General features: G+C 36.5%; 1 protein-coding gene across 3 annotated transcripts in view; it reads left to right on the top strand.

The window, feature by feature from the left end:
* Window positions 1–27,572, top strand: part of USP32 (ubiquitin specific peptidase 32) — a 77,321-nt gene that overhangs the window by 25,869 nt on the left and 23,880 nt on the right. For 2 of the 3 annotated variants that reach the window (XM_068655608.1, XM_068655607.1), the window contains exons 3-15: window positions 911–1,016; window positions 1,581–1,699; window positions 5,297–5,456; window positions 15,018–15,149; window positions 16,603–16,710; window positions 17,384–17,499; window positions 17,914–17,976; window positions 19,756–19,839; window positions 22,457–22,518; window positions 22,637–22,739; window positions 24,676–24,868; window positions 26,005–26,180; window positions 26,619–26,759. In XM_068655608.1, the coding sequence (XP_068511709.1) occupies window positions 911–1,016; window positions 1,581–1,699; window positions 5,297–5,456; window positions 15,018–15,149; window positions 16,603–16,710; window positions 17,384–17,499; window positions 17,914–17,976; window positions 19,756–19,839; window positions 22,457–22,518; window positions 22,637–22,739; window positions 24,676–24,868; window positions 26,005–26,180; window positions 26,619–26,759 (1,563 nt within the window). The remainder of the gene's footprint in view (window positions 1–910; window positions 1,017–1,580; window positions 1,700–5,296; window positions 5,457–15,017; window positions 15,150–16,602; window positions 16,711–17,383; window positions 17,500–17,913; window positions 17,977–19,755; window positions 19,840–22,456; window positions 22,519–22,636; window positions 22,740–24,675; window positions 24,869–26,004; window positions 26,181–26,618; window positions 26,760–27,572) is intronic. The other variant, XM_068655609.1, reaches the window with a different exon arrangement.

Here is a 27,572-nt window from a genome sequence, read left to right as displayed (position 1 = left end):
TTGATGAATTAGAAGTGGATTGTTTTGATGTGTTTAAAACTTGTTGGGTAGATTCTCAGGATGTCACACTTAAGACTGTTAGGGCCATGTACCTTTTTCCGGAACTGCTGGTAGTCTAGAAGAGAAGTGTCACTCCAATCACACATGTCATCCCTCACTTTCATTTTCTTGTCACTTGTGGGTGTAAATGTTTCCCGATGGTTATGGTGGATTTTAAAAACAAACAAACAAACCAACCTAAAATGTGTATTCATTCTTTAGACTGGTGGATTTTGGTCTTTGTGTCCCAAAGAGTCATGGCCTCTTTTTTAGTCTTGGTTAAATTGGTTAAATTTAAAAGGTTAAAATGAATTGTGCAAACTCTTGTATTTTCAACGATTTTTTTTTTTTTAATAGAGGTTAGGAAGTCAGGAAAAAAAAAAAAAAAGTTAAAAATGATGTTGCTTTTGCTGTTTAGAGTTGTTTGGTTGTGGTTCGTGTATTTAATACCAACCAAAAGGCAGGGAAGGGATGCAGATGTAGCAGCCGTTATGACCTGTGGGTTTCATCCAGTGGTTTGCTAATGATTGGCTCTGCTCTCTTGGGTAATTCACAAAATAGTGAGTCTGCCTGCAGTAACGTGGAAGCCCCACTGACCTCTGAACTCTGCTGGGGCTCTTTGGCTAAGCTGCTGTATAAAGAATACGCTCAAGGCTTTACTGGAGAAAAATGAAGAAGCAGAACATAATTACATGTATACATCCTGTTTGTAATCTTGTTTATTTAGTAAGTAATTCAGTAGCAAGCAAGGAAAATAGTATTTAAAATGTACACAGTATTTTTAGGGCCCTGGTGTAACTTGTTGCTGTTAGTTGTGATGTCTCTGTTCCTGCTCTTAATGTTTTGGTTTACTTCTGGTTTATTCTCTCAGGTTATCTACTGTTCGTTTGGAGGAATGTCCAAAGGGCTGCACTTCAATAACTTGATAGTTGGATTAGTTCTACTTACAAGAGGCAGAGAAGAAGAGAAAGCAAAATGTAAGTAATACAACTTTAAAAAGTAATAACAGTATCATGCATGTAGAATACACTTCTGTAAAGGAACCATAAATCGTGCTATATTAAGTCACCGTTGTTGTATGTAAGTGGGAATACATTTGCCAATAAAGATAGTATATTTTTAGACATTTTTAGCTGCATATTTTGAAATTCTATATATTTTAGTTTTCTATACCTAACAAAGTGAAATATTTGATAAATTCTCATGTTTGTGGATGTTAGGATCCTACAGAAAGACTGCTGAGTACTGTATGTAGGCAGAGAAAGGAGGACAGTGCTGGTATTTTTCAAAACAAACTAAAGCATCTGCCTACTGACTTCTGTTGTTTTGTCTTTCTTGTTAATCTGACTTGATAGTATTTATTTTTTTTTTGATTAGTGGGCAGTGGTAGAAGAAAATATTTCTTGATCTAAACCCTATTAAGCTATACTGTGATTGAATCAAATTATTGCACTGCTTTTTGCGTTCTTAGCCAGTTTTAAACCTAGTATTTGGAAAAATGTAACTACGGTAGTTGTTTAAATATTTTTCTTCTTCCTCAGACATTTTCAGTCTCTTCTCTAATGAATCTGGGAGTTATGTTGTTCGTGAAGAGATGGAGAAGATGCTGCAGGTGGTTGATGGAAAAGTGCCAGAATCGCTCAAGAAATGTTTCTCTGAGGTACATTTTGTACAAGTTTTATCTTCACAAAAAAAGTGAATATTACATTAGGCAGTTTTTCTTCTGCTGTATAAATTCATGTGGATGTGTGGCAATAAATTAACATTGGTTAAAGAGAGGAAAGGTTCATAGTGTTTTTTTTTTAATCTTATAATATTACATGTGATTTGCATTGATGTAAGTAGCAATTTGGTATATGCAGGCATTCTCCATGCTATTTTACTTACTGTGCTAGTTTGAAAGATACCATTTCCAAAAGGTAGTCATGTAATCAAGTAAATTTAAGTATGAATATTGCCAGTGGAATTTCATTGATTAGTGTGGATATTTTATTGCAGTTGGGAAAGAAATCTAGAACACAGATCTGAGAGAGGAAAGAAAATCTGCCCCTTGGATTTAAAAAAGAAAAAAAAAAAAAAGGCCTACCAGCAGTGGTTGCTTAAAATAATAGTATTAGAATATTACTGCTGTCTCACTGTGCCTGCCAGGAGCTACACCATTTATTTATGCATTAGGTTGTTTGAGAGATGTAATCTTTTTGAAGCTTGTTCAAGTCCTCCCCTAAACAGGCTGCTGTTACTTATAGATATTCACAGATACTTCCTTGGCCCTAGTCATCCTACTCAACTGTCAGGTTCCTTTGATTTGGTTGTTTCCTTTTAGTTATTGACCAGCAAAATCCAGTTGTCATTATACATTCTGCTGTAAAACTGGTTGAGGAGAAGCTTTATTTGTGGATTTCAGATTACTTAATTTCCTTACAAATTCTTGTACTGTGTTTGCGATAACTTTGGTATGCTGGTTACCAGCATTGGCTGAGGCAAACCCTCTTAATCTGGCAGTGGTGTCATGTTGGCTTTGTGGGCAACAATTACATTCGTTCTTGCCTGGGATCATAAATCATATGTATACTGCAGTCCAGTTTCTGGAGCCTGACCACTTCGATATTTCCTACTTATAATTCCCCATCAATATGGTGTGATGAATTATACCCTAAAAGTTAATTGCATACTGTCCAAGAAATCTAGAAATACTTTATGAAGATCTTGCAGGGAAAGAAGTATCAATCTCGCTTGATACCGTTTTCCTGTTCAAGAAAATGCTCTATATCGATTTTCTTTTAAAAGGAAAATAGTGTAATAACCCACTCAGCAGGATTTACTGGCCTGTTAATCATACTAGGTCATTGCTGAAGAGCGAGAAAGTTTAATGTTCCTGCTGTGGGTCTGCCTTCCTGCCGTATGGCAGATGAGTTTATGCTTTCCAGGATGATGTTTATAGGTACTTTCATTCTTCCCTTCAGAATTACTGCACGTGCTCATCTAAAAATAAGAGCTTTGAAGCATATCTATGTTTTCCTCATCCTTGCTTTTGGAAAAAAAAAGAAACAAATTCAGTGATATCTGCATTGCTCTAGTTGAGTTCCATCATGGCTCAGCTGTAAACCTTACATGCCTCAAATGCTTTTTTTCCAAAGCTTTTTCCTGTCCCATGTCTTGTTGCTCTAATCAATTAGAATGACACAGGAGTCTTGGTGAAACATGGCACAGCTCTTGCTCCATTTACAGACAGCAGTGGAAAAAAAAGTAGTAGGAAAGTAGAGTGGAAGAGGTAGAAAGAAAATGATCTTGAGTCTGATTCAAACTGCTAAAGAAATTTGAAAAACAAAACAAAAATCCACCATGTTGTGGGCTGCGTTTTCCTCCTCTGACAGCAAATTTGCTTTTGCTTAAGCGAGTGGTTCCGTAATTGACTAAATCCTGCAAAATCCAAGTTGTTGACTTACCCTTTTCCTGGCAGTTGTTCATCCCCCTACCCTTGTGCTGACTCAGGTAATTTTATGATGCCTTGATGAGGTGGACTGAGAAACTGATCTGGCTGAGAAGTAACCCCTTTTTCTGTAGCTACTGCGACTGCTATTGCAAAAGAAAAGGCTTGGTGCCTGGAGGAGGAAGGTTAGGATCCCTGCTGTCGGTCAGTCCTGTGGATATGTACTGATTAAACAGATGATGGAATAGCAATGTAGCATCCTGACTTCCTTGAATCATTGTCATGTGGAAGTCTATGACAGTGCCTGTAAGTGTTGGGCTATTTCTTTGTTCCCCTCCTCTAAATCCTGTGGATAAATTTGCTGTCTATTCTGCTATCAAGTTCAGTTCAAGGCGGTTGAGTAGCACAGCGCTCAGGTTTTCCAGCAGAGAAGCAAATGAAATATGTTCCTAAGTTGTACTTTTCTTCTGTGTTAAGGTTAGAGAGTCTTTCTCCTCTATGAATTACCAACAAAGATTGCCACTCTTCCCTCCTTACAATTTTTTTCAGTCTTCTGTGATAGTTCCATTTATTTCTGACATGCTTAGGTTGACTTTTGTACTAGATTTGTTATACAGGGAAGTGCAGGTAAAATTCCCCAAAGCGATGCAGGGCTGTAAAGCTAGCAACAAGCACATTTTTCCCCCTGTTTATTAGTAAAAGGAGAGTCAGAAGGTGATTTGATCACGATATCTGCATGCGTTTATAGGAGAAAAATATAACACTAATGTGGGGAAGAGAGGCATAAAAAGAGCCAGTATCTGGAATCTGAAATAATCCATTACGACTGGAATACGAAGCAAATGATTTAGCAGCAATGGTGATTAACCATTTTCTTCAATTGGCGTTTGCGGATAGTCCACGCCCCGGTGCAAATTGTTGGATGCTGTAGAGGTGTAATTCAGTGAAGCTTAATGGCCTGTGATATTAGGGAAGTTTAACTAGTCAATGGCTTGAAACCTCTTCCAGTTTCCAGACCTCTGTTTATTTACCATGGAGATTAGGGCCTCCATATAATGAGTTTGTCTACTGATAATAGGTTTGCCTTTATTGTAGTTAGTTTTCTAGGCAGTGAAGAAATAAGTCTGCTGATCCCTATGGCTTCATACCCACAGCTTGAAAACCGTTCAGCTAAATGGTTTAAACAGCCTCTTCAGCAGTTAAACTCTGTGAATCCATAGCTTTTACATATTCCTAAAGAGGCAGTTCCATGAGACATCCAGCAAGAGAAACCTGAGTTAGGAGATGCTGTGAATGTCATGTTTACCTGCATGCTGCAAGGTGTTCTTTGGTCACCAGCAGCATAATTTTTTATGCTGCCGCAGTGATTTCTCATACTGTTAGTTATTCACAAATCTAATTATGCTAGGTGTTTGTGTGCTTGCACAGATGTAACATAATGCTTATGATTTTATAGCACCTGTTAGTCAGCACGAAAGAGCTTTTATCTGTCATAACAACTTCAAATTCATAAAAATAACCCCTGTTGTTCTGAGTTGTAAGAAACCATTTTTCTTCTAATCCCCATAACCTGAGGTTCAGAGTAAATGCCTTTCCAAAGGCCACGTTGAGTAGGAGGTTGAAATGCAGAGAGCTGAGGAGTCTAATTTCCCTCCTTGTGCTGTATTTCAGAATGAAATAGAAAAACAGGCATGGCTCCAAAAAATTGTTTCAGTACTTGTTTTTATAGGAGATTGTCCTAATTCTTGTTCTTGCAGCTAGATGGTTCCTGTTTACAGATACTGAGAAAGGAGAGAAAACCAGTCACGTTTTCTTATTTTCTAATAGGGTGAAAAGGTAAACTATGAGAAGTTCAGGGTTTGGCTATTGCACAACAAAGATGCTTTCACATTTTCCCGTTGGCTGCTGTCTGGAGGTGTGTATGTGACACTCACTGATGATAGTGATACTCCTACCTTCTATCAAACACTGGCTGGAGTCACACACTGTAAGTAAAAGATGCTTCTTATTATGTGCGTTTCATAAAACTACTTCAGAGTTCACAAACTTAAACTGTTGCCTTGCTGCAGTTGTTCATTAAATCTTACTGCTCTGATTAGATGCATGCAGTTCTGTTCAGTGAGATACATTTCTTCTCCATGCTAATTTGTTCTCTGCTTTTTGTGCTGTGACAAGTAAAACATTGTTATGTACAAGGACACAGTGGGGCATTATTTTGAGAGAACAGCATTGAGATTACAGCATTTCTTATAGTAGATGTTGACTACCAGGCAAATTAAAAAAATAAAAAAAAGCAAAATGTCTTCTCTGACAAATATGTTAATCTAAAGAGACTTGATGGTAATACAGGTTTTGTATTTGCTTTTTCTGGTGTAGTGGATCATAAAACTATTGAGATGGTTTTGATAACAATGCTTGTTTCAAAACTAAGTATTGCATCTTAGGTTGTTTTCTACAGTCAAATAAGTAATATTCTTGGCATGTGATGTAGTCAGGGAACTAAATTAACTAAAGAGAAGCCTCCTCAGGATTTGCATGTAGGAACGATCTCCAAAGAACAAATGCTTCCTTATGTCTATATTATTGCAAAAGGAGGAGCAGCTGTTTTGTAGATTAAATGTAAAAACAAAGAGCTGACAAATTATACTTGATGTGCAAGTGTAATGTGAGCATACATTACAGGAAAGCATCTGAGGGACTCGGTGTCCCTTAGGAGAAGGGTCTTTGCTGTTGAGATGTCAGTGATTCGAACAATCTGCGTGTACTTTATGCACTCACAGATTTTTCTGTTAATGTGAGCATGGCTTTTTCTCCCTTCAATAGGTGGATTACTTTAAAATTATGTATAATTTTTATAGTTTTTTTCTTCTGTTTTTAAATACGGATTGAAATTCTGTTTAGAACATCTGAAATGAAAATGCATGATTAAATTAGAAGTTTATAGGCTAGTAATTTATTAGGGTTACAGGAGAGATTGCAGTAGACATGGAGGTTTCAGAAAACCATGCCAAGGTCTAATAGACAGGGTTAGAGAAAGAGGTTTGCTTAAAGGAGAAAGAAGGAAAGAAAGAAAGAAAGAAAGAAAGAAAGAAAGAAAGAAAACACATTCTTGAATTCTACAGATTTCAGCCCTCAGAAAAATCTCTCAATCTGTATCAAACTGAGACTCACCACACTTCCAGCCTTGTCAAGTCTGCCTTACCCTAGGTATTCAAAGAAAGCTTTACCCCGTGCCTCTGAATGTTACCTTGGAGCTTGCTTAGATTTTTTTTTCACATGAAATTGAATGTTTTTCTGTACAATTTTTACTAAGCTTTTCACAGAAAGTTTATTTATACTGAAACTGAGGTTTGTAGTAAAAATAAATAAATAAATCTGATTCTTAGAAAATAATTGTTTGGGTGGCTCCATGTTACATTTGTTTCTGCTTGATTTTTTTTCTTTTAATTTCATAGACAGTATTGTCACTTTTTTATTGCAAACTTTTCGACCCTTGTCTTGACAGAATCCCAATTATTTGGTCAGTCTCCGTCAGATGAAATTGTCTCAGGTGCTTCCGTTTACATTTGAGCTTTTGTGATTGCAGGGACCTTCCACTAATCACGGTGACTCTGCTAGCATTTCAGCCATCTAATTATTGTCTGAGCACGCTTTCGGCAGGAACAGTAGTCTCTATCTTCCATGTAATGACTCGTCACCTCTAACTTCCGCTTACCTCTTTGATGTCTTCAACTGTACAGCCTCGAATCTTGCTTAATTGCTCTTACATGAATCGCCTCCTTCATGAAGAAACTGGCTTGCTCTGTTTAGTTTTTTTAGTAGACTCAGCGACCCTCCCTCAACACTGTCAGCATCATCGCTGAGAATGGCAACCTTGAAACCAGCTCACTGCTGCTCTGAAAGGAGTATTTTTGTAATTCCTTGAATTTTAAGGTTTAGAAATTCAAGTAATGCTCATGTATTTGGTTTTAATCTCTTAAGTTAGTTAAGAATAATTTCATAACACTCCTGTGTATTGCAGCATCTGATTTTGTAAATCATGTTACAAGAGGAAGCGTTTAGTCTCCTTTCTGGGAAGCATGCATGCGTGGTTGCTCCTCTACACATGCTATTTGTATAGCTACGTGTTCTCTTGGAGAAGTTCGCAGAGTTTTAAAGCCTCATGAAAAGTGTTCGCAGAATTTCAGTGATTCAACACAAACTATGTATTCAGGAGAAAAAAAATAATCAAAAAACACAACCAAATAACATCACCATCAAAGGAAAAAACAAACAAACAAACAAAACCAACAACACTTGTGTTCTGGGGAAAAAAAAAAGTGTTGCTATAATATTAGACCAGACTAGAGAAATTCAGTCTATTCTGGCAGCCGATAGTGTTTGTGTTTCTTTACCAGCAGCTTACTTTCATAAGCAGTAAAGAAGGTGGGGATAAATGAAAACTTAAGCTGTCCATTGTTGGCCTTAAAAAGCTGAAATAAAATTAAATATTTGAGAATGTTTGAAGTGATCATTGAATCTTCAGGTACATGTCAGAAAGCTTTTCATTTTATGCAGGAAACTCATGTAGCTTACATTTATCTTTGCATCAGTAAAATGTTTCAAACAGTATGGTGTCTGCAGGTTTGGTATACTGAACCACATTTGGAAAGCTTATGTTCTGGGGTGTGTTTGGACCACTAGGTAAAATTAAACTTTATTGTACTTTTGTTATCTTCCAGCTAAATATTGTTGCAATAAAAAAGGAAAAAACAAACAAAGAAAAAAGCACAATGTATTCAGTACTGTGTTAGAATGTATGCAGCTTGATACCTTTCAAAGGACAGATGTGGAAAACCGACAGCAATTTTAGGTAGGAAGAAGACAAACTGGTGAACTAACCAGCCTCCCCCACGTCTGGACAAACGCTTCTTTTTATGATGTGTCTGATGATTTCCCTTGTGATTTGAGGCGGTAGAGGAATCTTATACAATAAATGCAAAAGTAAGGAAAATCAGAGTGCTTGGTCACTTGGAAGTAATTGCAGTGAAATATGAATGCTTGGGGCCTTGCTGGTTTGCTTTAAGTCTAATATTTACAGCCTAGTCAAGTCAATCTAAAGAGTAAGAAAGTAATCTTACCGTAGCTGCATGTACGAAGCAGCATGAGCTGTTATGACAGCTCCTTTTCTCTAAACTGAGGCTTGGTTTTAGTACATTTAACTAGGATAATAGTTACCTTTTGGGAGAAAATGGAACTGAAATAATGTTTAGTAAACCCAGGCAAATGCTGCTGGCAGAATATAGTGAAAGTGTGAGAGTTTTTAGAATTTCTTCTACTGTCAAATGAAAACTGCTGAGTAGAGCTCCCCTCCCAGGGCATGCACAGATTCATCCCCTGGCTGCAGGACTGTGGCCAGGTCGCAGCACGCCCTCTCCTGGAGCAGGGCTTTGCTCAAGCTTCAGACCCTTTTCAAGCCTTACCTCCTCTCATCGTGCTTTCCATTAAACATCTTAAATAATATGTCAGAGACGTGAAAAATTGTGGTGATGAAAATAGTGAAAGTTATTAACGTTGATGTAGGAGAGACAGCGAATGTTTTATTGCAAGGCACCAGTGACTCCATTTGTGTTTGTTTAATGAGCCGAGCTATCAGCAAAACAAAGGAATTCTAATTTTTCAGTTGTAAATAACATTTGTTTCGCAATGCAGATGACTTCAATTATTATTTCTCAATACATAATTAGAAATTAAACTTTGAAGTTACAGGAAGTTGCATGTGCTCGCTGCTTTTAATCAAATTTTGTTCCATTTCGCTTAAATCATAAATAGGAGTCATTTTATTTGAAAGCTACCAGAATAACGTAAGTTTCTCTTGGACCTTGTTCCCAAAAAGTAGTTAAAAGAATACGTGTCTCACCTCCATCCCAGCAGTGACCAGTAACACTAGTCTGGATTTTCTCAGTTTTCTGGTCCAATTGGGTACTTTTGGTTTTTATCTGTTTAGTCATCATACTGAACAGCAGTGTAGTGGAACGTGGAAGTCAGAGATAATCCTGTCAAGGACTACTACTAACACTGAATTTCTCTGCAGGAGAATATTTCCAGCAAATCATTATCTGTCCTTAGTAATTACAAATTAAACGCCTAATCTCCTCTGGTACTCTCAAGTTCAAATACAGTAATTCAATAATACAAGAGCTCTTGGCAGCTGGAAGATGTCATTTTGGTGCCTACCCTGCAGGTTTGTACTCTTTTTAAGTATCAGAGCAGATCTGAGTCCCAACTAGGTGCAAAGCAGAGCTTTCTGTTGCATAGTTTAGCTGATGGATGTAGAGGAAGAGGAGACACCGAAGGGTGAGATCCTGCTGGTTTCCTTCGCTTGGCTGGACACAGTTCTTCAGGTGAAACACAGGTGGTGGTGAACTTCTCTACAGCTGGGTCTTTTTGGTGTTCCTCAGTGTCACTTGATGGGCTTACATACTCGGGTTTTCTGTCCTGATCCATAGGGGGAATGCTCCCACTTGTGAGAGGTTGCTGGTTTCAAACTGACAGGCCATGTAATTTGTGCTTCTCCATTACCCCATTCTTGTGTCACTTAGTTCTTACTAAATAGCATCCTAATTCTCCTTTGAAGTGACTGTCTTCTGTCGTCAGGAAAAGAATTGTCAAAATCCTCCTGCTTTTCTGACAGCTCTTCCTGAGGTTCAGCAAGACAGTGTTTAATCAGTATAATAATTATATCTTAGAACATAGTTATTGCTAATTTGTCGTAATAAATGAGAGACGCCCTGGATAACCAGATGTCATGGTTGAAATGCAGGAGTGAGTTGATGAAACAGTTTGAAGCTGAAACTGAACGTTGTGGAAGGAACCTCTTCTCTCAGGTTTAGAAACCTGTAGAGCTTTGTGGTAGGGTCAAGTCTGTAAAAAGAAAGAAAAATCAAGCAATCGCTTAACTTTGCCCATCCTGAGAGGCTGTCTGGGTGTAAATATATTCCCTTCTTTTTAACTTAAAGAAATAATAATAAAAAAAAAAAAAAAAGATGGAAGTATTCCAGCATAGTAGGCCAGTAAGAAGAAGCCTCAGTGTCACTTAATCTGCAGCTTGCCACTTTGTGATCCTCTTAGTTCCCAGGTTATTTTATGTCCTGCAAAGCAGCTCTGTGCCCAGCTCCCAGAACCTTCGATGCGTTCGTTTGCAAGTGCCCCACGGCCACGGTTAGGCAGAAACCCTGGTCGTGGTTCAGCCTGTCTGCCTCTGGTCCTGAGCTGGCTCCCTGGCAATGGAGAGCCCGCAGTGACTGGGGACAGGGTTTTGCCTGGAGGGTATCATGGTGAGGAGTGAAACGAAGCAAGTTGCAGTTAAAATGTTGGGAATATGGTATGCTTCTACTGCTGTGAGCCAGAGAGGATTGTGCCATTAGGTAGGTAAAAATTAGGTTGTTTATAAAATAGACTCAAATCTTTGCTTAATTCCGGTGTTACGAGGAATTGTAATACATCAGGCCTGAAATGGAAACCTGTTCTTACTTTTTTTTTTCTATGAGAGAAGAATATTCATGGCTTGCTACCTGTGTAGTATTTAAGAAGGGAGTTATTTCATGAAAATGGCATTAAAATGAAGGGTGCTTTTTTTAGTGTTTATTGTTGTTATTGCGGCTTGTCAATCGCAGTGTAGTGGCTGGTTTTAAATTAACTCATTTTTACAGTTTTTGCTGAAAACCTGTTATTTACCTGTTCTTCCTTTACTATACAAAGACTCCAGTTTGATGCGTACTTGACGTTATCATTCCTCCCATTGCGCTTGTCTAACTGCTGGAGAATTGAACTATAAAACACTATCATTAATTCTACAGATCTGATTTTTTTTTTGGTGACTTTAATGGACAAATGATGGCAGGAGAGATAAAATAGAATAGTAAGTGGGTAGTATCTGCTTAAATTTCACAGGTGCATAATGCCTGTGTGACCTCAAATAATCACGTGTTTAACTGGCAAAAATGAATAATTAGTTGCCTAGAAAACCAGTCTGTTCTGATGTTTTGGAATCTGTTGTATTTATAAGATAAATTTTTAATTTTTCTTAAGTTATTCAAAACTTGACCCACTAAATGAAAGCCTAGTTCACACCACCTGATGTGATTTGACCAGGTATTAGGAACAAAACAATTTTATACTTTGAGAAGTTAAAATACTTGAATATAAGCCTCTTTAGAGGAAGATGGCACTTTTTTTCATATGCAGTAGTATGGTAAATGCAGACACATTAGGATGATAAGTACAGTCTGCTTCTATCACGCTTCATTTAAACTTCAGTAACAAATATGATTGTATGTGTATATCCTAAATGGCAAAAGATTCCTGGCAGTTTAGATGTAACGAGGAACGTATGGCGCACTGCGTATTCTGAGAGCAATTTACGAGATTATGTGCAAAAAATCACTCTGGAGAAATCAAATTATCTAACAGCTGGCTTTGCAACTTCAGACTTAAACATTTGCATCCAGTAAATCTTTCTGTATTTTATGTAAATGAAACTATTTCAATAGGCTACAATTTATTGTTACCGAGAGTCATATTCTTTTGTTATATTCTTCCTTCTCTTCAGCCTAAATCGTGCAAGTCTATTCAATGCGAAGGATGTTCTTTCCTGCTTCACCAGTTTTACTTTCTAAAATGTTTGGCTCTTCCATGGAAAAGTAAAATCAATACACTAGATTTATCCTGCCTATATCAATGTAGCACTTCTTATGTTAATATTTATCAGTTATTATTTTGAAGGTGATGATTTGAAAATTTGTCTTTTAAAAGACAACATAATTTTAATTGCATAAATGCAAATGAGATGCTTTCTGGGATAACCTTTATTTTGTGAGATTAACTTGATAATGCAGTAAAGGTAGCACTGTAGAAACTATCAAATTGAGTAAGTGGAGTGCAAGTAGCTTCTACTGTAGGCATTTGAGAATATTTTACCTTGTCAGAAAACTTATTTTTTCAGTTCTTACTTACTAAAGGTAAATACCACACCTGCCAGCAGAACAGGTTTCTGCAGGGTTACTCTTCCGTAAAGACAACGTGAGCTTCCTCATGGTTTTTGGATATTCTTAGTGTGGCATCATTTCAGGACTGAAGCGCAACTGGCATGTCTGTTGTTCTTCCTAGTCAAAGATAGATTAAAAGGAAACAAACTGATTTGTATGCTCACCCTCAGGAACATTAGCATAATGCCTTTGTATTTGCTAATGAGAACGATAATGTGTGTGCAGTTCTGAATGGCACTACAAACCTGCCCTTCATACGCTGCGTTTGGGCAGTGTAATACTTCTGTAGTTCTCTTTATGTACTTAAGATTCTGTCTCACAAAGTATTTTTTACCTTTCACTTGTTATTTTACTTTTTGATTATTTCTGTCCTTGAAACTCCATGAATGTGCTTTTTTTTTGCATCCCCTGCAGAATGCAGGTGCTGCAGTCCTAGCGTGGTGTCCTGCAGGCTCTGCCTTGGCAGTGCTGCAGCACGCTGCGCCCTGCTGAACAACAGCATTGAGGGAAAGTGTATTTTATCTGGCAGATTTTCTCTCATCTGTTGAGATGCAAACTATTGTGGGACAGGTATGTCGTGAAGTCATCACAGCACTCCTGCATTTCCTGGAACACACCTGAGTGTGCTACCCAGGCTCATGAAACTGCCTGCATCTGGGCACAGCCCTAAGCATCTGCGATGTTTCTGTATGCTGATCTTCAAAGAAATAACTATTCTATTACTGCTTCTTGATTTGTAGTTGAGTAGGATTCCTTTATATGTTTAGATTACTCTTTCCATATGTATTACAACACAACCAAGAGCCAGCAGATGGTAAGCCAGATAAGGGAATTGATCCAGCTGGAAAGGAGGGAGAGGAGAAAGGAAATCAGTTTGGTTTTCCTGCTATATCCGTTCCTTTATCTCACTCACCATGTAAATGCACAATAGTGAGGATGCTGCAGCATGTGCCTGGGGTTCAGTGGAAGGTAAGTCTTCTCTGTTCAGCCTGGAGTTATGTTAGAAATCTGTGACCCTTGAACTGCAGCTGTAGTGTGGGTGTTCTGCAGGCTAGTGTCAGGTCTGTCTCCAGCTTGGGCATATTTTCGCTGGTGTTACTTTGCTAGCTGCTGTCTAAAAATACTTTACAGGAAGATGCAATCCTTTCCCACTCCTCCAGCCCCACATCAGAAACTAATTTTTGGTAAAAATTTTCCAAACTTTCTGCTGATGAGGGTACAGCACTGCATAGATTGTGATGTATAGTTCTATGTGCCCATTGGGTAGTTACAACTAGTTCGTGCTCCTTGTATGTTCCCTAAGTTACTATTCTGATTAAATTACTATTCCTAATGACAGATATAGGAAAAAATCAATACAATTTTAATTTGACATGTGACTTGTTTTATCTTTTCTTAAGCCTTACAGGATTATTATTGTTTCTGTAGACTAAACCAGGCCAAATAGCTCAAGTTAAACCTATTAGAAAGCTGGCAAGGATTTAAAGGCTCAGAACCATCTGGGAATGGGATCACACGTAGTGGTGCTTAATATAGACAGCTTTGTCATTACATATCTATTAGAGAACCAATTAATTTACACTGACCTAAAGCAGTGTTGTGACACACTTGCATATGTAAAAAGATTAAAAATATTGTGGAGCAGAAACTCTGTGTTTTCTATATACATTTAATTTTAAAGATAAAACTGACAAACCCCTAAAACTTGGGAAAAAAAAAAAAAGACCTTTGTATGTTTTGAAAGAAAACATTTCTTCCTCTGCCTACTTTTTACTTCCCTTTGCCTAACACCTTGTTTTACTAACCTCCCTCCCTCCCCCCCCCCCCCAATTTATATTAGATGATAAATTCCTCAATATAAAGTCTCTTCTAGGTTTGTATAATCATTCTGCAAGGTTGACTGGGTTTCTAGGTGCATCTATAGTATAAATAACAAAGTAAAATAAAATATATATTTTGATATAATGCTAAGATAAAGCTAAATTTTAATGTGACAGACACTATTATTGTGTAAGTAGAATAAAAATTTTAAATGGGAATTATTTAAGAGAACCTAAGTACTAATCTTTTTTCTTCCCATAAGAGTTCTGAGCTTTTTTCTTTTTTTTGAATGCTACTTTACATGCAGTTTAGAAATCTAAATATTGTTTAGCTTTGCAAACTGATATTGCACATATAATCTACCTGTTCAGTTCATCAAGAAGAAATATATGAAAAAGAAGAGATCGCTGGAACCTTTAGCAGTAGGCAAAATTCATTTCTGCACTTCTGATTACTTCTATGTATTATTGATGTCAAGCTCTTAGATATTGAATAGTTAAGATGATTCTTTAGGTAAGCAACGTAATAACAAAACCTTTTCTCTACAGCTTGTATTTTTATTTTTTAAACACAGAAATCAAGCACAAAAATGTAGCACCATTCTCTTTGTGACAAAATAAAGCTGCCTTTTTATTTAGTGCCGAATTGTAACACAGTCCAGATGTTACCAAAACTTTCTTTTATTTGTGTTGGTTATACAGTGGAAGAATCTGACATCATTGATCTTGAAAAACGATACTGGCTGCTAAAAGCTCAATCAAGAACTGGACGTTTCGATTTAGAAACATTTGCCCCCTTGGTTTCGCCTCCTATTCATCCATCTCTGAGTGAAGGTATGGAACTTCAATAAAACGTGCAAGGAAGTGATGTTGCTGTGGTGTTTGGCATCTGATTGTCTCCTGACATACAAATTTTAGGGCTTCAAAAGTGGGACTGTAGTTTTTTCTAAATGTATTTTAAGCTTGAAATGGAGAGAATCATTTCACTGTCGTATTTGTCGTGAAATCTGGAAGAACGAAGGTAGTGGTACTTCGTGCATTCTTGTAAGTTGCCAGGACACGTGGGAGACATTCTGTACAACTTTCCCTTGCAGTTGCTTAACATTTTCCGTGGGTTCCTTAAGATTCTGTAAAGTGATAAAATACATTGCTGTCCCTGAAAGAGATAAAATAGGTAATAGTTTTTACATAACAAATAGGAGTTTCATCTGTTAACTGGCAATTCAGCAGGCAAGTCAGATGTTGTACCACGCAGTTCATGAAACGGTTTTCCCTAACAGTATACATCCAGGAAGATTTTGTCCAGAAAAACTGGTCAGGAGATTTGGATTTTGCAATATTGACATGTTAATAACCAGGCTGGTCTTTGAGGTTGAAGCCACTCTGGTAATAACTGGAGGTTATAATCATCTAATTGTCTTTTATTGCATAAAATAAGAGCATTAAGTAACATTCTATTTCCATATTAGTCTTTTCTCCATTCTTAGAGTGGCATTTTCTTTTATCACCAAATGGTCAGCTGTACTGATGAGTCTCAGTAGTAAGTAGAAAATGGATAATTCATGTTCAGGTTAGTTCATGTTCAGTAGATACAAGCTGTTGGAACACCAGAACTTATGTTCAGTTCAATAGGGATATATTGCCATATCCTGTTGCTAGTGAGTGTGTTTTATATGTTAAGTAATACAAATTTACACAGCTGTTATGAAGAAACTTGAATCGTTTCTGCACATTCTCTATGTTTTCTGAATGAGTCATTAACTTTTTATGGGATCAAAAATGTTGTATGTGTGGAATGAATAAACTCAAATCATTTGAAGGCCAGTGTAATGGAAACTCCTAACTCACTTAGGGCCAAATTTGCCAAGGTATTCAGTAATTTTCAAAACGAGCTTGTTGTGTTTTGGAAAAGTCATTATTGGCATCTGAGTACCTTTACTCTTCTGATCATGTAGCTTTTGTGAAAAATGCTTATCCTAACCACACTGTTTTAAATTCACATTTCTATAAATTAGCCGTTACATGTAAGGTGAAAGAGTAAGGCATCTGTTTAGGATTCCTTAACTCTGTTTCCCTTTGTCTAGCCACACTAGTGATCTAATTCATCTTTAAAATGGTCGTAGTAGTGATTCATTATCTTTATTACACTTGCTAAGAATGGTACAATCATAAATGTTTGTACTTCTCCTTGCAAATGTAAACCATTAACACTTCACATAAATTCTAAGGATTATTGTCAACTGTTTCAGTCAGATGCTGTAACAGGAGATGCTTCTGTGGTTTGCAGGTTTGTTTAATGCCTTTGATGAAAACCGAGACAATCACATAGATTTTAAAGAAATTTCCTGTGGGCTCTCAGCATGTTGCAGGGGACCCTTGGCAGAAAGACAAAAATGTAAGTATGCAGAATGTTAACTATTAATTTTAGAGATCTTTTTTAGTTTGAACAAGTAAGTTCAGTTGTTTCCACTTTTTTAGAAATTTCTTTCACATAAGTGTGCATCTGTGAAAGGTGACAGACTTCAGAAGTTTAAAAAAAAATATGGTTAAGTATGAAGCCTTCCTTTTATAAAGCACAATTAAACTGAATTCTGTATATTTTCATAACTCATCAACAGCTTCATATAATTATAAGGCTGTTGGGAGAAAAAAAGCATACTTCAGAAGTTATTTTGCAGTGTTCTGTGGTTAAATAGTATATTTTGTCTTGTTTACTGTCCAGTTTTCAGCTGTTTCCCTGCAAGGTTTTTCAGTAATGAAATACCTTCATTCCACGCCTTTCCAAAGCCATATTGCTGGAACTTAAAGGCATTCACTGGAAGTTTCTGTATGCACATATGTTCCCTGCTAAGTCACATCAGAAAACACAGCACAAAATTGCAGGAATCTAGACTTCAGTTTATTAAACACAGCTGCTCCATTTCCTCACTAACACACATGCATCCTGCCTCATCTAAACTGTCAGCACTAAATCATGTTCTTGTGACTCTGCAGACTTACATTCTGTAAGAAAAAAAAAGTTGTTGAGTAGTTCTAACATACAGGCGTAATTTCCTTTTTTCCCTCAGTTTGCTTCAAGGTTTTTGACATTGACCGGGATGGTGTGCTGTCTCGCACGGAACTTAAAGAAATGGTGGTTGCACTTTTAGAAGTCTGGAAGGATAACCGCACCGATAAAATACCTGTAAGTTACATTTATATATTTTTCTTAGTCACTTGCTTCTGTTTCCTAAAGTCATCCTTCTAAAGTAGGAATAAATGTCATGTTTCAGATGTGAATGATGTTTGAACACTGTTTCAGTGAAATACAGGCATCCTTAAACTGTCTTAAAAGAGGAGTATTGATAACTGGATGTAACTTACCTTGCATAACTTTACCCTGCCATTAACCAAAGTAGAGTTATTTGACTGTAATGTATCCTGTTTCATTTAAAGAAACCTTAGGTAGAAAAGTGCAACTGTCTGGAAGCACTCAATTGTGAATTACATAGTGGTATCATCAACATTTCTGATGGTTATATTTTTATTCTGAACACATACAGCTCCAGAGAGTGCTTTGAGAATTTAAATCTGTTTTCTAATCCTTTTGTTTGCCAAGGAACTGGACATGGATTTGTCTGAAATTGTAGAAGATATTTTGAAAGTGCATGATAACACAAAGGTAGGAATTTGCTGTTTTCCTGTTAGTTTTATGTCCTGGTATCTTCAGTTTATAAAATAATAATAATAATTAAATCTTCTGCTTTCTTTAAAGTAGACATGTGTCAACAGAAGAATTTTTCAAGAAATATCTGTCTTCCATTAACATGTTCTTTTGTAACTATTGTGGAAAATGTTCAATTTTGTAAGCCATTTTATTATACAAAACCAGCTGAAATTAATTTGAAGCATATACTGTTTTTGAGGCTTCGCTATGCATAATACCACTTAAGTCTGCTGGTTGACTTTTTCTGAAGAATGTTTTTTGTTTCATGTTAAAAACAAAAAAGGGGGGTAGTGCATTAATGTATCTCATGTTTTATGCTATGTGAAAAGGAACATTATCCTTTTATGCTGGAACAACTGCAGTAATTCAAAGGTTACTTAAGCATTATCATTACCAAACTGTTTTTGGTAAATAATATTATATCTAATCAATGAAGTATATTTCACAGTATTGTTTCAGAGCTAAGTATCTGTGAAACTATGGAGGCATCTGTCATGACAAAGCAACAGATCTTAGTAGTTTATAGTGTACTTTATAGTTCACTGTGTGTAAATCTTTAATTATGTTTTTTTTTGAGATGGGCACCATTATCTGCAAACAATATCCTTTGCTTCACTAATTACTAGAGGAAGAATATCTGAAAACTGTACATAGTTTGAGAAAAGCTGTAAAGAATGGCTAGAAATGCTTAGTTACTTCTTCAATAGTTCTCTTGCCTGCTTATACTTCTACAAAGTGGAAGGCAAATATTCTATTGAATTCTTTTATTACCAAAGCAGTAGAAAATACATCTTCACTGAGCTCTTTTCATCCTTTGAGGTTTTTTCCATTTTAATAAAGAGTAATTTAATAGCAGCCTCATCTCCACAAAGAGTTAAAAAAAAAAAAAAAAAAAAAAAAAAAAGACTGAAATATCTTTCATAGAGCATCATGAATGTAGCGCTGAAAAGAGCTGATGATGCAGTAATTACATAAATTACTTTACTTAACCTCTGTACATAAGTTAGCTTTAACCTGTGAACTCTGGAGAAATGGTGTGTGAGAAGAGAAGAGCTGGGCTAACAGGCAGGGCTGTAAAAATGGCTATGAATTATACTAAAAGCTCAGATTGTTACTGTTGCTGAGTTATGGAAAATCAGAAAGTAATTGATTCAGGTACTGGCCAGTGTTATGCTAGTATAACTTTACAGGTGATTGCTAATTAATAAGACTTGTGTTGTAAGTTAAGATCGTGAGGATTTGACCTGCAATTGTTTTGCCCAATTCTCAGAGGAAGACAGTGGGTTTTCTGTGTATAGGCCAGTACTCATGTGTGCAGCTCCTATAGAAGATCAAAGCCTGAGAGTTTTCTTTCCTACCAAGTCATTACTCTGACCAGCCATGTTCTGCTGCTTCTGCTTTCATGGTTTGAGGAAGTACAACTGCAGTTGAGCATGAATAACACAATGTGAATGATGTGGAGCAGGAGCAAAGGTTACACGCTGTGCAGAGTTTGACCTGAGTAATCTCCAGGCTTTTTGGTTTTCCAGGTTGAAAATAATATGAAAACTGCATCTTTCTTCTTTTATTTGATCGAGGTTTATTTTAAGAGTGGTAGATGCTAATTTTTCTCAAAACACTATCTTTGCCTTGTGTGGCACATTTAATTGGCATTTTAATAGAAATAGGTTAATGGTTTGGTTTATCCTTGCTTATCCTTTGGTTTACTCTTTCCCATTTCTTCTTTTAACTAAGCTTGGACACCTCACTCTGGAGGACTACCAGATATGGAGTGTGAAGAGTGCTCTTGCCAATGAATTTTTAAATCTACTTTTTCAGGTATGTTTAGAAGAAATTTAAACTTGAAAAATGCAGTGATTAACTTCCCAGCTTTTTGCATGGCCTTGAATTGCAGCATCAGCGTTTGTGTCAACATGCTTGCAGTGTTGTCTATTGCAATATGCTCTGTGTTTCTGCAGGCGCACATTACCTTGACGGGATGATTCTCTATTTGATTATTATTCTTTTCAGTGTATGGAGATGCCTACAGCATAATTTGTTAAAGTGAATGTAGTGTACTGTTCATGAAATGAAAAATTTCAAGTGAACCAGCAGTTAGATTTTCCATTAGAAAAAAGCTGTGTTTTTAAATGGTTGTTCTTCCAAATCTTTGCCAAGGGACACAGGAAATGAACAAAGGTATTGCTAACTCTTTACAACCGCTTTCCCTTTACATTTTCTGTTAAAGCTGTCTGAGGAGCCTTTCATTGCTTTCTTAATGGAGCACTCCTTGAAAGCTGCGATATCATATCACTATTGTGTTGCACAAGCTGAGGATTAATTGTGCTCTGAATTTGCCTTTACTTGAGCTTGAATGGGATTTTAAAAAATCCCTTAAAATAGTCACATTCTAGTGCTTGCTCACTTTGTGCAGAAAATAAGAGTATTTTCATTCAGTGCAGTTTGTTCCTTACCTGTATTCCACAGAACTAGATACTTTGAACTTAAATAATAAGAATAATGGAGCCTTGAGATTTACCCTATTAGTATTCACTTCAGCCCACTTTTTTATCAGGAGGTTTACCAGGAAAGTGTTTCATCAGAAAGAGGCTGTGATTTATTATTATTTTTTTTAAGTTAATACTGAATAGTACACTACTGATTCTCCAGTGTATAGTCCTAGAATACTTTTAAAATCATGTTTGGAACTATACTTTTCTTAGAACTTCTGGCTGAGTGAGAACATTCTGTGGCCACACCACAGCTGGAAAGAATAAAATCAGAAAGTTCTGCTTTTTTTTTTTTCTCTGATAGCATCAGCTTTTGCTTACACTGCAACCTTCTCCAGAATGGCTGTCTTTTAGAAATACCTAAAATCAACTATCCTACCACAACTTAAAGCTGGTTAACTGACAAATAGGTATGCGATGTCAGGGGTAGAATGAGCAAACCTTTAATGCATTTACATGATGATTTGTTGCAATTTTTGTTACACATTTCTTGTTGCAGTTTGCATTTACAGTATTTTTTCTTCTGTCAGTTGCCACATTTTCTTTTTAGACATTGTAGGTTTCATTTATTGTTACTTCCTTTGATACCTTTATCACACAAGGCACCCTCATCTCATGCTGCAGGCTGAAGAGCATACTCGCACAGGACAGCCTGCCATTGATTTGTCTGGGCATTTATTTGAACTGTCATGAGCTTCTGTGTCTCATCTGCAGACAGAAAAGCTAAGTAGTCTGAGTGGAGTGCCTTGGAAAGCTTTTCAACAAATTGGTTTGTTTGCAGCAGGGGGAGTTTATATGAAGAATCTGATATTAGCCCAGTGTAACATGACTTAAAAGGAAACATCAGAGCCAGCTGTGTTGTGTGTGCTGGAAAATCTGTTGCTTCCCAGCAGCTAATGGCCTTTGTTTTATTCAGAATGAGAAATGGTCTCTCACACTGTAATATAAATTTAAATAAGATATCTCACCAGTCATTAGAAAGCTCCAGCTGAGATGCAAATTGGTAGCCTCAAAAGAGATGTAAGGGAAAGACGATAAATCATGTTATGAGTAGCAACCAATTTGACAAATGTCTTGGAGATGAGACAGCTGACCCTCCTCCCTGCCCTGCGAAACAAAGACCCCTGCAGCCTGCGTCCCTGTGCTCTTGGCTCCCCGCTGCACGCCCTGCGGCTGGGAGCTGCTGGGGAAAAGCAGCCACACACGGGGCTGCAGACAAGGCAGGGGCAGCTCCTCTAGGAAGAGGGGAGGAAAATATTGTCTGGGACTGCTGTCCTGCACTCAGAGTGAAAGCCCGCCCAAATGGGGAGCTGGCTTAGAGGGTGGTGCCTTTTTCTTCATGTATTTTTTTATTTTAAGCAAGAAAAGAGGAAAGAAAACGATTGTTAGAGAGCAGCTTTTACCAAATTTTCCATGGTGACACGTTGGTTGGACTGCTATAAGCTTCTCCCTTGGTCTCTTCATGTGCTAGTTTTCCTTTCAGTCCCTTTTGCAACCACTTCTTTCCATTTGTCCCCTTTCAGTGTTCACCTTTAGCTTATCCTTTTCCACCATTTTGCATTCTCTTCGTTTTTCCTTTCCTCTGCCCAGTACATAAACGTGTCTTAACCTTTTGTATATCCAGTCCTTGTCAGTTACTGTGATCTTTCATACTGTGTGCCTTTCTTCAGACATGAAAGTAATGAAAATTCATTTTGTAATCATGTTAATTTGCCTTGGAGCATTTGATATTCTCTGCATCTTTGTTTAACAATGGAAACGGGTTGTGAATCTCAAAGCTCCAAATGTTTCTGTTTAGTGTTTTGTTTGATTGTAGCTTATCTTGCTACATAGCTAAAAAAAGAATTTTCTGAAAAGTCCCATTAAAGTTATTATTTTCTTTCATTTATCTAAGGCTTGTTTCACACTGGTGCAACTCTTAATAAAAATTGCCTTTCTTTTTCCAGGTGTGTCATATAGTTTTGGGGCTACGACCTGCCACTCCAGAAGAAGAAGGACAGATTATTAGGTGTGTTTTTTGCTCTAAATCCTTAACAGGTGATTCAGAATCACCTTCTAATATTTTCAAAAGAAGGATTGTAACTTCCCTTTTTCAACTAATCCTTCATGTTGTTCACTGTTTGCAGAGGCTGGTTAGAAAGAGAAAGCAGATATGGCCTTCAGCCAGGGCACAACTGGTTTCTTATTGCAATGCCATGGTGGCACCAGTGGAAGGAATATGTCAAATATGTAAGTACAATAGCAATGTATACTGAATAAGGGAATTCTTCATAGGTATGAATGTGTTCATGAAAAAAGAGTGGAAGAGAATTGTTTTGCTGCGTCATTGTGTCACAGTGAACTTTTCACTATAATTTCATCGAACAGTCACCTTTCTGTTTTGTTTCAGCATTCCTGATTGTCAAAACACGTTTGAAGTAAAAACGTACTCTCCCAATAGTACTTCCCTAACGTCGTTTGTCCTGTTTGATAACAAAACTACTTGTTTTGGTTTTGACTTTGCACTTTAGGGCCATGGCATGGTTCCTGTGCCACAAATGCATACTGTTTTTTGGACAGGCAAAGGAGGGTATTGATACAATCTGACTTGCAGGCAATGATGAAAGTAGTCCAATACCTGATAATGATCAAAGGAGTCCTGCTAAAACCTTACGTTACATGGTGCTCATTAAGACCTTCTAACTCAAATATTCAAGTTAAAACTTCTATGTGAATTTTATGTCCTTGCCAAGGAAAGCATGCTTAATAAAATTGATTTAAGATTGAGATTAATACTCTTTGCAGGTGATGCAACCAAGAATGTTAGAATATAAACTATTTCTCAGAAGAGGTTTATGTAGTTATAAGGTGTCACTTAAGTATTTGATTTAAAAAAAATCAAATAACTAAAAAGGTTTAGAAATTGCAATGTATGCATTAAATAACAATGTAACTACAGTTATTCTTTGTGTACAGTTAGTTGGACAAATGATGGCTTAAATGACTGAAATACTAGGCAATTTGATTCTTGTTATACTAGGAGTACTCAGATGTGCATGTGACTTCATACCTACTACTTTGCATAATAGCAAAATGCCATTAGTCACTCTGTCTGCCTCTTGAGCAAAGAGAGCACTCAGAATTTCCATGGAACTGTATAAATGATTACTGGTATTACAATGCCAGTCTTATTATTCCAATTTTAGTCTTATTTTTATACTTTTAGCCTTACTGCACAGCTTTGTCAGTTGACAAGATGCTGTGTTTAATGATGTGATAAATAGGGGACAGTATAAAACGGTGAATGTCCCTTTTTCTACTGTTGTTACAATGGTGTCTGTTGCATGGACATTATTTTGTTTCCCTCTAAAGTTCAGTTAATCCCATTTTTCTTCTTCTCTCATTTATTGAAGCTTCTTGTTGCGACTAGCATGCTAAATTGGATAGGATTCTTCTTACATTTTGTCTGTACTGGGCAGGCAAGTTTTGCTTACAGGGGACACAAATTTCATTCTCCACCTTTGTTTTTGCCAAAGTGTGAGCCAGATTGCTTGCACAATGCTGCTTCTCCAAAGGAATAAAATAAGAACTCTTTTACATCCTGCATAGCACAGGAAACCTTTAATCATGGTAATCCCAATTAGTAATAAATCTGTTAATAACAAGATAATTGTGGTCTGTAGTTTCATCAGTTTATATTTCTCATCCTCTTCTGATACTTAGGTGTTTCTGTGATTGATCAAAACAGAAAATTAGGGAAAACTAAATTGATGCAGGTTTGAGAGAAGAAGGTGTTTTGCTCTTCTGCATGCTGCTCTTGTTTAACCATACAAAATTCAACAGGGACCAATCTTCAAATATTTATAGCCTGTTATAATAGTTATCTAAAATGGTTCCCTTTTTATGTATCTAGGTAGAGAAAGTAATTCTGATCTTTCACCATTTTTATGTTGTGCAGAAGAGTATTCCACTGCTTTAACAATTTTAGCAGTTTTTTCTCTGACGAGTTTTCATCTGTAGATGTATAAAGTTGTGTTTGTTGTTTTTGTTGTTTTTTTTTTTTTTTTCTGCGAAGCTCGTGATATGTGAAAGTGGTTACGCAAATTTTGGTAATGGGTTTGGTTGTTGTTGTGAAGTCTCTGATACTAGCTTATAAATAACTTTTCTACTTGCCTACCAATTCTAGGATGCAAACCCTGTTGTGATAGAGCCTTCATCTGTCTTGAGTGGAGGTAAGAATTCACTCATAGCTGCTGCAGCCAATACTTCAGAACAGGGAGAAGACAAAGTGGGAGGTCTTAATTACTTCAGTGCAACAGAAGAAAAGTTTTCAGATAATATTTCTACTGCATCAGAAGCCTCAGAGACTACTAGCAGCAGTAAGCATAACATCTTATTTCCTTGGAGGTTTAATGTAGAACAAGTTTTGAGAAACTACATGCTGCATGGATTCCTCCAGACAAAAAGATAACAAAGTTTAGGTTGCAGAAGTGTCCTACGTGTGGATGTCAATGGATTGCTAGGAATTTTTAGCCTCTTGTATAGAAACAATAGGCAGTCGCATTTACACAGCAATTCATCTTTTGTCCTATGAGCAGTTTCCAGAATTATTTTCAAGATAATTTTTTCGTTTAACTTATGTTCTGAGTGATATTTTTCTTCTATTTACATTAAGTTATTTCTGGCTTATCTCTAGTTGGTATTGTAGTATGTCTTGCAGTGAGATTTCTTCTCATCTTCACAGTAAATGAGGTAAAAAAAATAATAGGCAAAACAATCTTTAATTTTACAGCACATGTCATTTATTGAGCTTGTATAGATTCTAGGAGCCACCTTTGTGAAAGAAAAAGAGATTTTAGTGATGATTTTCAGTCAGTTCTTATGAGAATTTGAGATCTCTCTTTTTTTTTTCCCTTATAAGACAGCTGAATATCACACCTGGTGTTTTCAGATCTGTCTTACCATGACCCTTTTGAGGGTGAGGAATAGGGGAAGGTTCAGGAAGGGAGACAAGTTTTAGATTAAAGGTTCTTTATTTTTTTCTTTAACTTGAAATTTAGATTTATCGTCTGAATAACTAGAGCATGTTCTGTAAGAAAAAAAGCCTTCTTAAGGAAAAAAAGTAAAAATAAAGCATTATTGCTTGTGTTTTCAATTTTGTATATAAGATTTTCAAGTTTGATATTCAAACATCTAGAAAACAAGCAAATGCCAAAAACATTTGCTCACGCAAACCTAGTTAGGCTGTTTTGAAACCAGCATTTATGTAAGTATCTGCTTTGCGAAGTAGAATTCATATAGCCAGTTATTCACCTTTTCTGAGAGCGCTAGTATATTTGTTACTCTATAATTAGGAAGAGTTGCATATTTTACTGAAGTATGAAGGATAGGAGACTGGTTCAATGGCCTTTAAAAAAAATGTAAAAAAGGATATCACAGTTTAACTGATCCATTAATGTTGTGTGGGTGGAGTCACTAACTGAAACAGAGATTTTTTTTTCACATTCTGTCACAGATGCTCTTTACCCTGGCACACCAGGGACTGATGTATGTTTCGCTAGGCAGCATAATACTTCAGACAACAATAACCAGTGTTTCCTTGGAACCAATGGGAATTCTTTGCTACAACTTAATCCTCAGAAACCAGGAGCTATTGATAACCAACCCCTTGTAACGCAAGAACCAGTGAAGGTAAATACACCTGACTCAGGCAAATATAGGAAAAGTATGTTTTAACATACTTTTATCATAGCTTTTTGTGTGTTTCTTCTTTTCAGCTAGTGGCTGAAGTCACAGATCAGTACTATACTCTATGAGTATACATTGTATTTTTCTATGCTATACTTGAAGCTGTTGGAGTAGGTGACACAAAAGAAAAACATAATATGGCTTTTATAATGGACAGTCTTTTAGAGAAACAGTAAATAGTGAAACATTAGCATTAGTTATTGTATTATTGTATTAGTTATAGTATTGTATTTACAAACTGTGGTATGAAAAGCAGTTGCTAATTACAATTTAAAGTGCTTTAATAATTAAAAAGGGTTCTTTGTTCATGAACTAAAATTGTTGTAGCTGTACACTATTTTTTGCACTTGAGATTTGACAAAATCCTTTTTTGTGTAAAAGGCTGCATCATTAACAATGGAGGGTGGAAGATTAAAGCGATCACCGCAATTGATTGAAGGGAAGGACTACATAATGGTACCGGAGCCCGTTTGGAGAGCACTTTACCATTGGTATGGAGCAAATTTGTCCTTGCCCAGGCCGGTAAGTTGTGAGTATAGGCACTGTTTACTTGCCATAAAAACTTAAATGCATTTAACCTACTAGATAATATTTCAACTGTTCTACAAGGAAAAATAGAAAAAAAAAACAAACAAAAAACACCACAACAGTAAAGTTAAAACTGGGACACCTGTTGCTTTGAAATGGCATTTCTTATCTCAATTTCATGAAAATGGAGAGAAGGGAACAAAGGCTGTCCTTCAGTCACAGTACTATAGGAAACACAATGTACGTGACTTGGTGGAGTTCTAGAAGAATAGATACCAATATGAGCCCAATAAAGAAAGCAGTCAAGGACTATTTTTTTATGAAATGATTGCCTACAATCACTACCAATTGTTATTTTGAGATCATACATTTAAAATAAGTAGTTCTTTTTTATCATTATTTTTCTAGTATTCTGATAATTGCTCTTTTTTTTTTTTTAAGAGTAAATAAAAATCCTGCTGCTGAGGCAAGCAATTATCATTCTTTTTCTTCAGCACAAACTCAGTAACACTCCTCCAAACTTATGGAATACTCATTTACTCATTTGCCAGCAAATAATTCATATATAGTGAATTAATACATTTATTGTATTTTTACAGTAAGCAGAAAAACCAACGAATTGCAGTAACATTGTGAAATATATTTACAATTAACATAAGTATATTCATTGTGTAATAGAAAATGTATTTCCAAATTGGTAATGTTGAGGTTTTATATCCACATTTATTTAATTGCCTATAGTCACTTAGAACCTTACAAAGAAACTGACTATTTAGTGAAAGCCTATGAAAGTTAAGGTGACATTTG

This window comes from Anas acuta, chromosome 19 (genome assembly GCF_963932015.1).
Source record: "Anas acuta chromosome 19, bAnaAcu1.1, whole genome shotgun sequence".
NCBI classification, from domain to species: domain Eukaryota; kingdom Metazoa; phylum Chordata; class Aves; order Anseriformes; family Anatidae; genus Anas; species Anas acuta.
The sequence above is the reverse complement of the archived record's forward strand: the minus strand, read 5'-3'. Positions and strand labels throughout refer to the sequence as shown.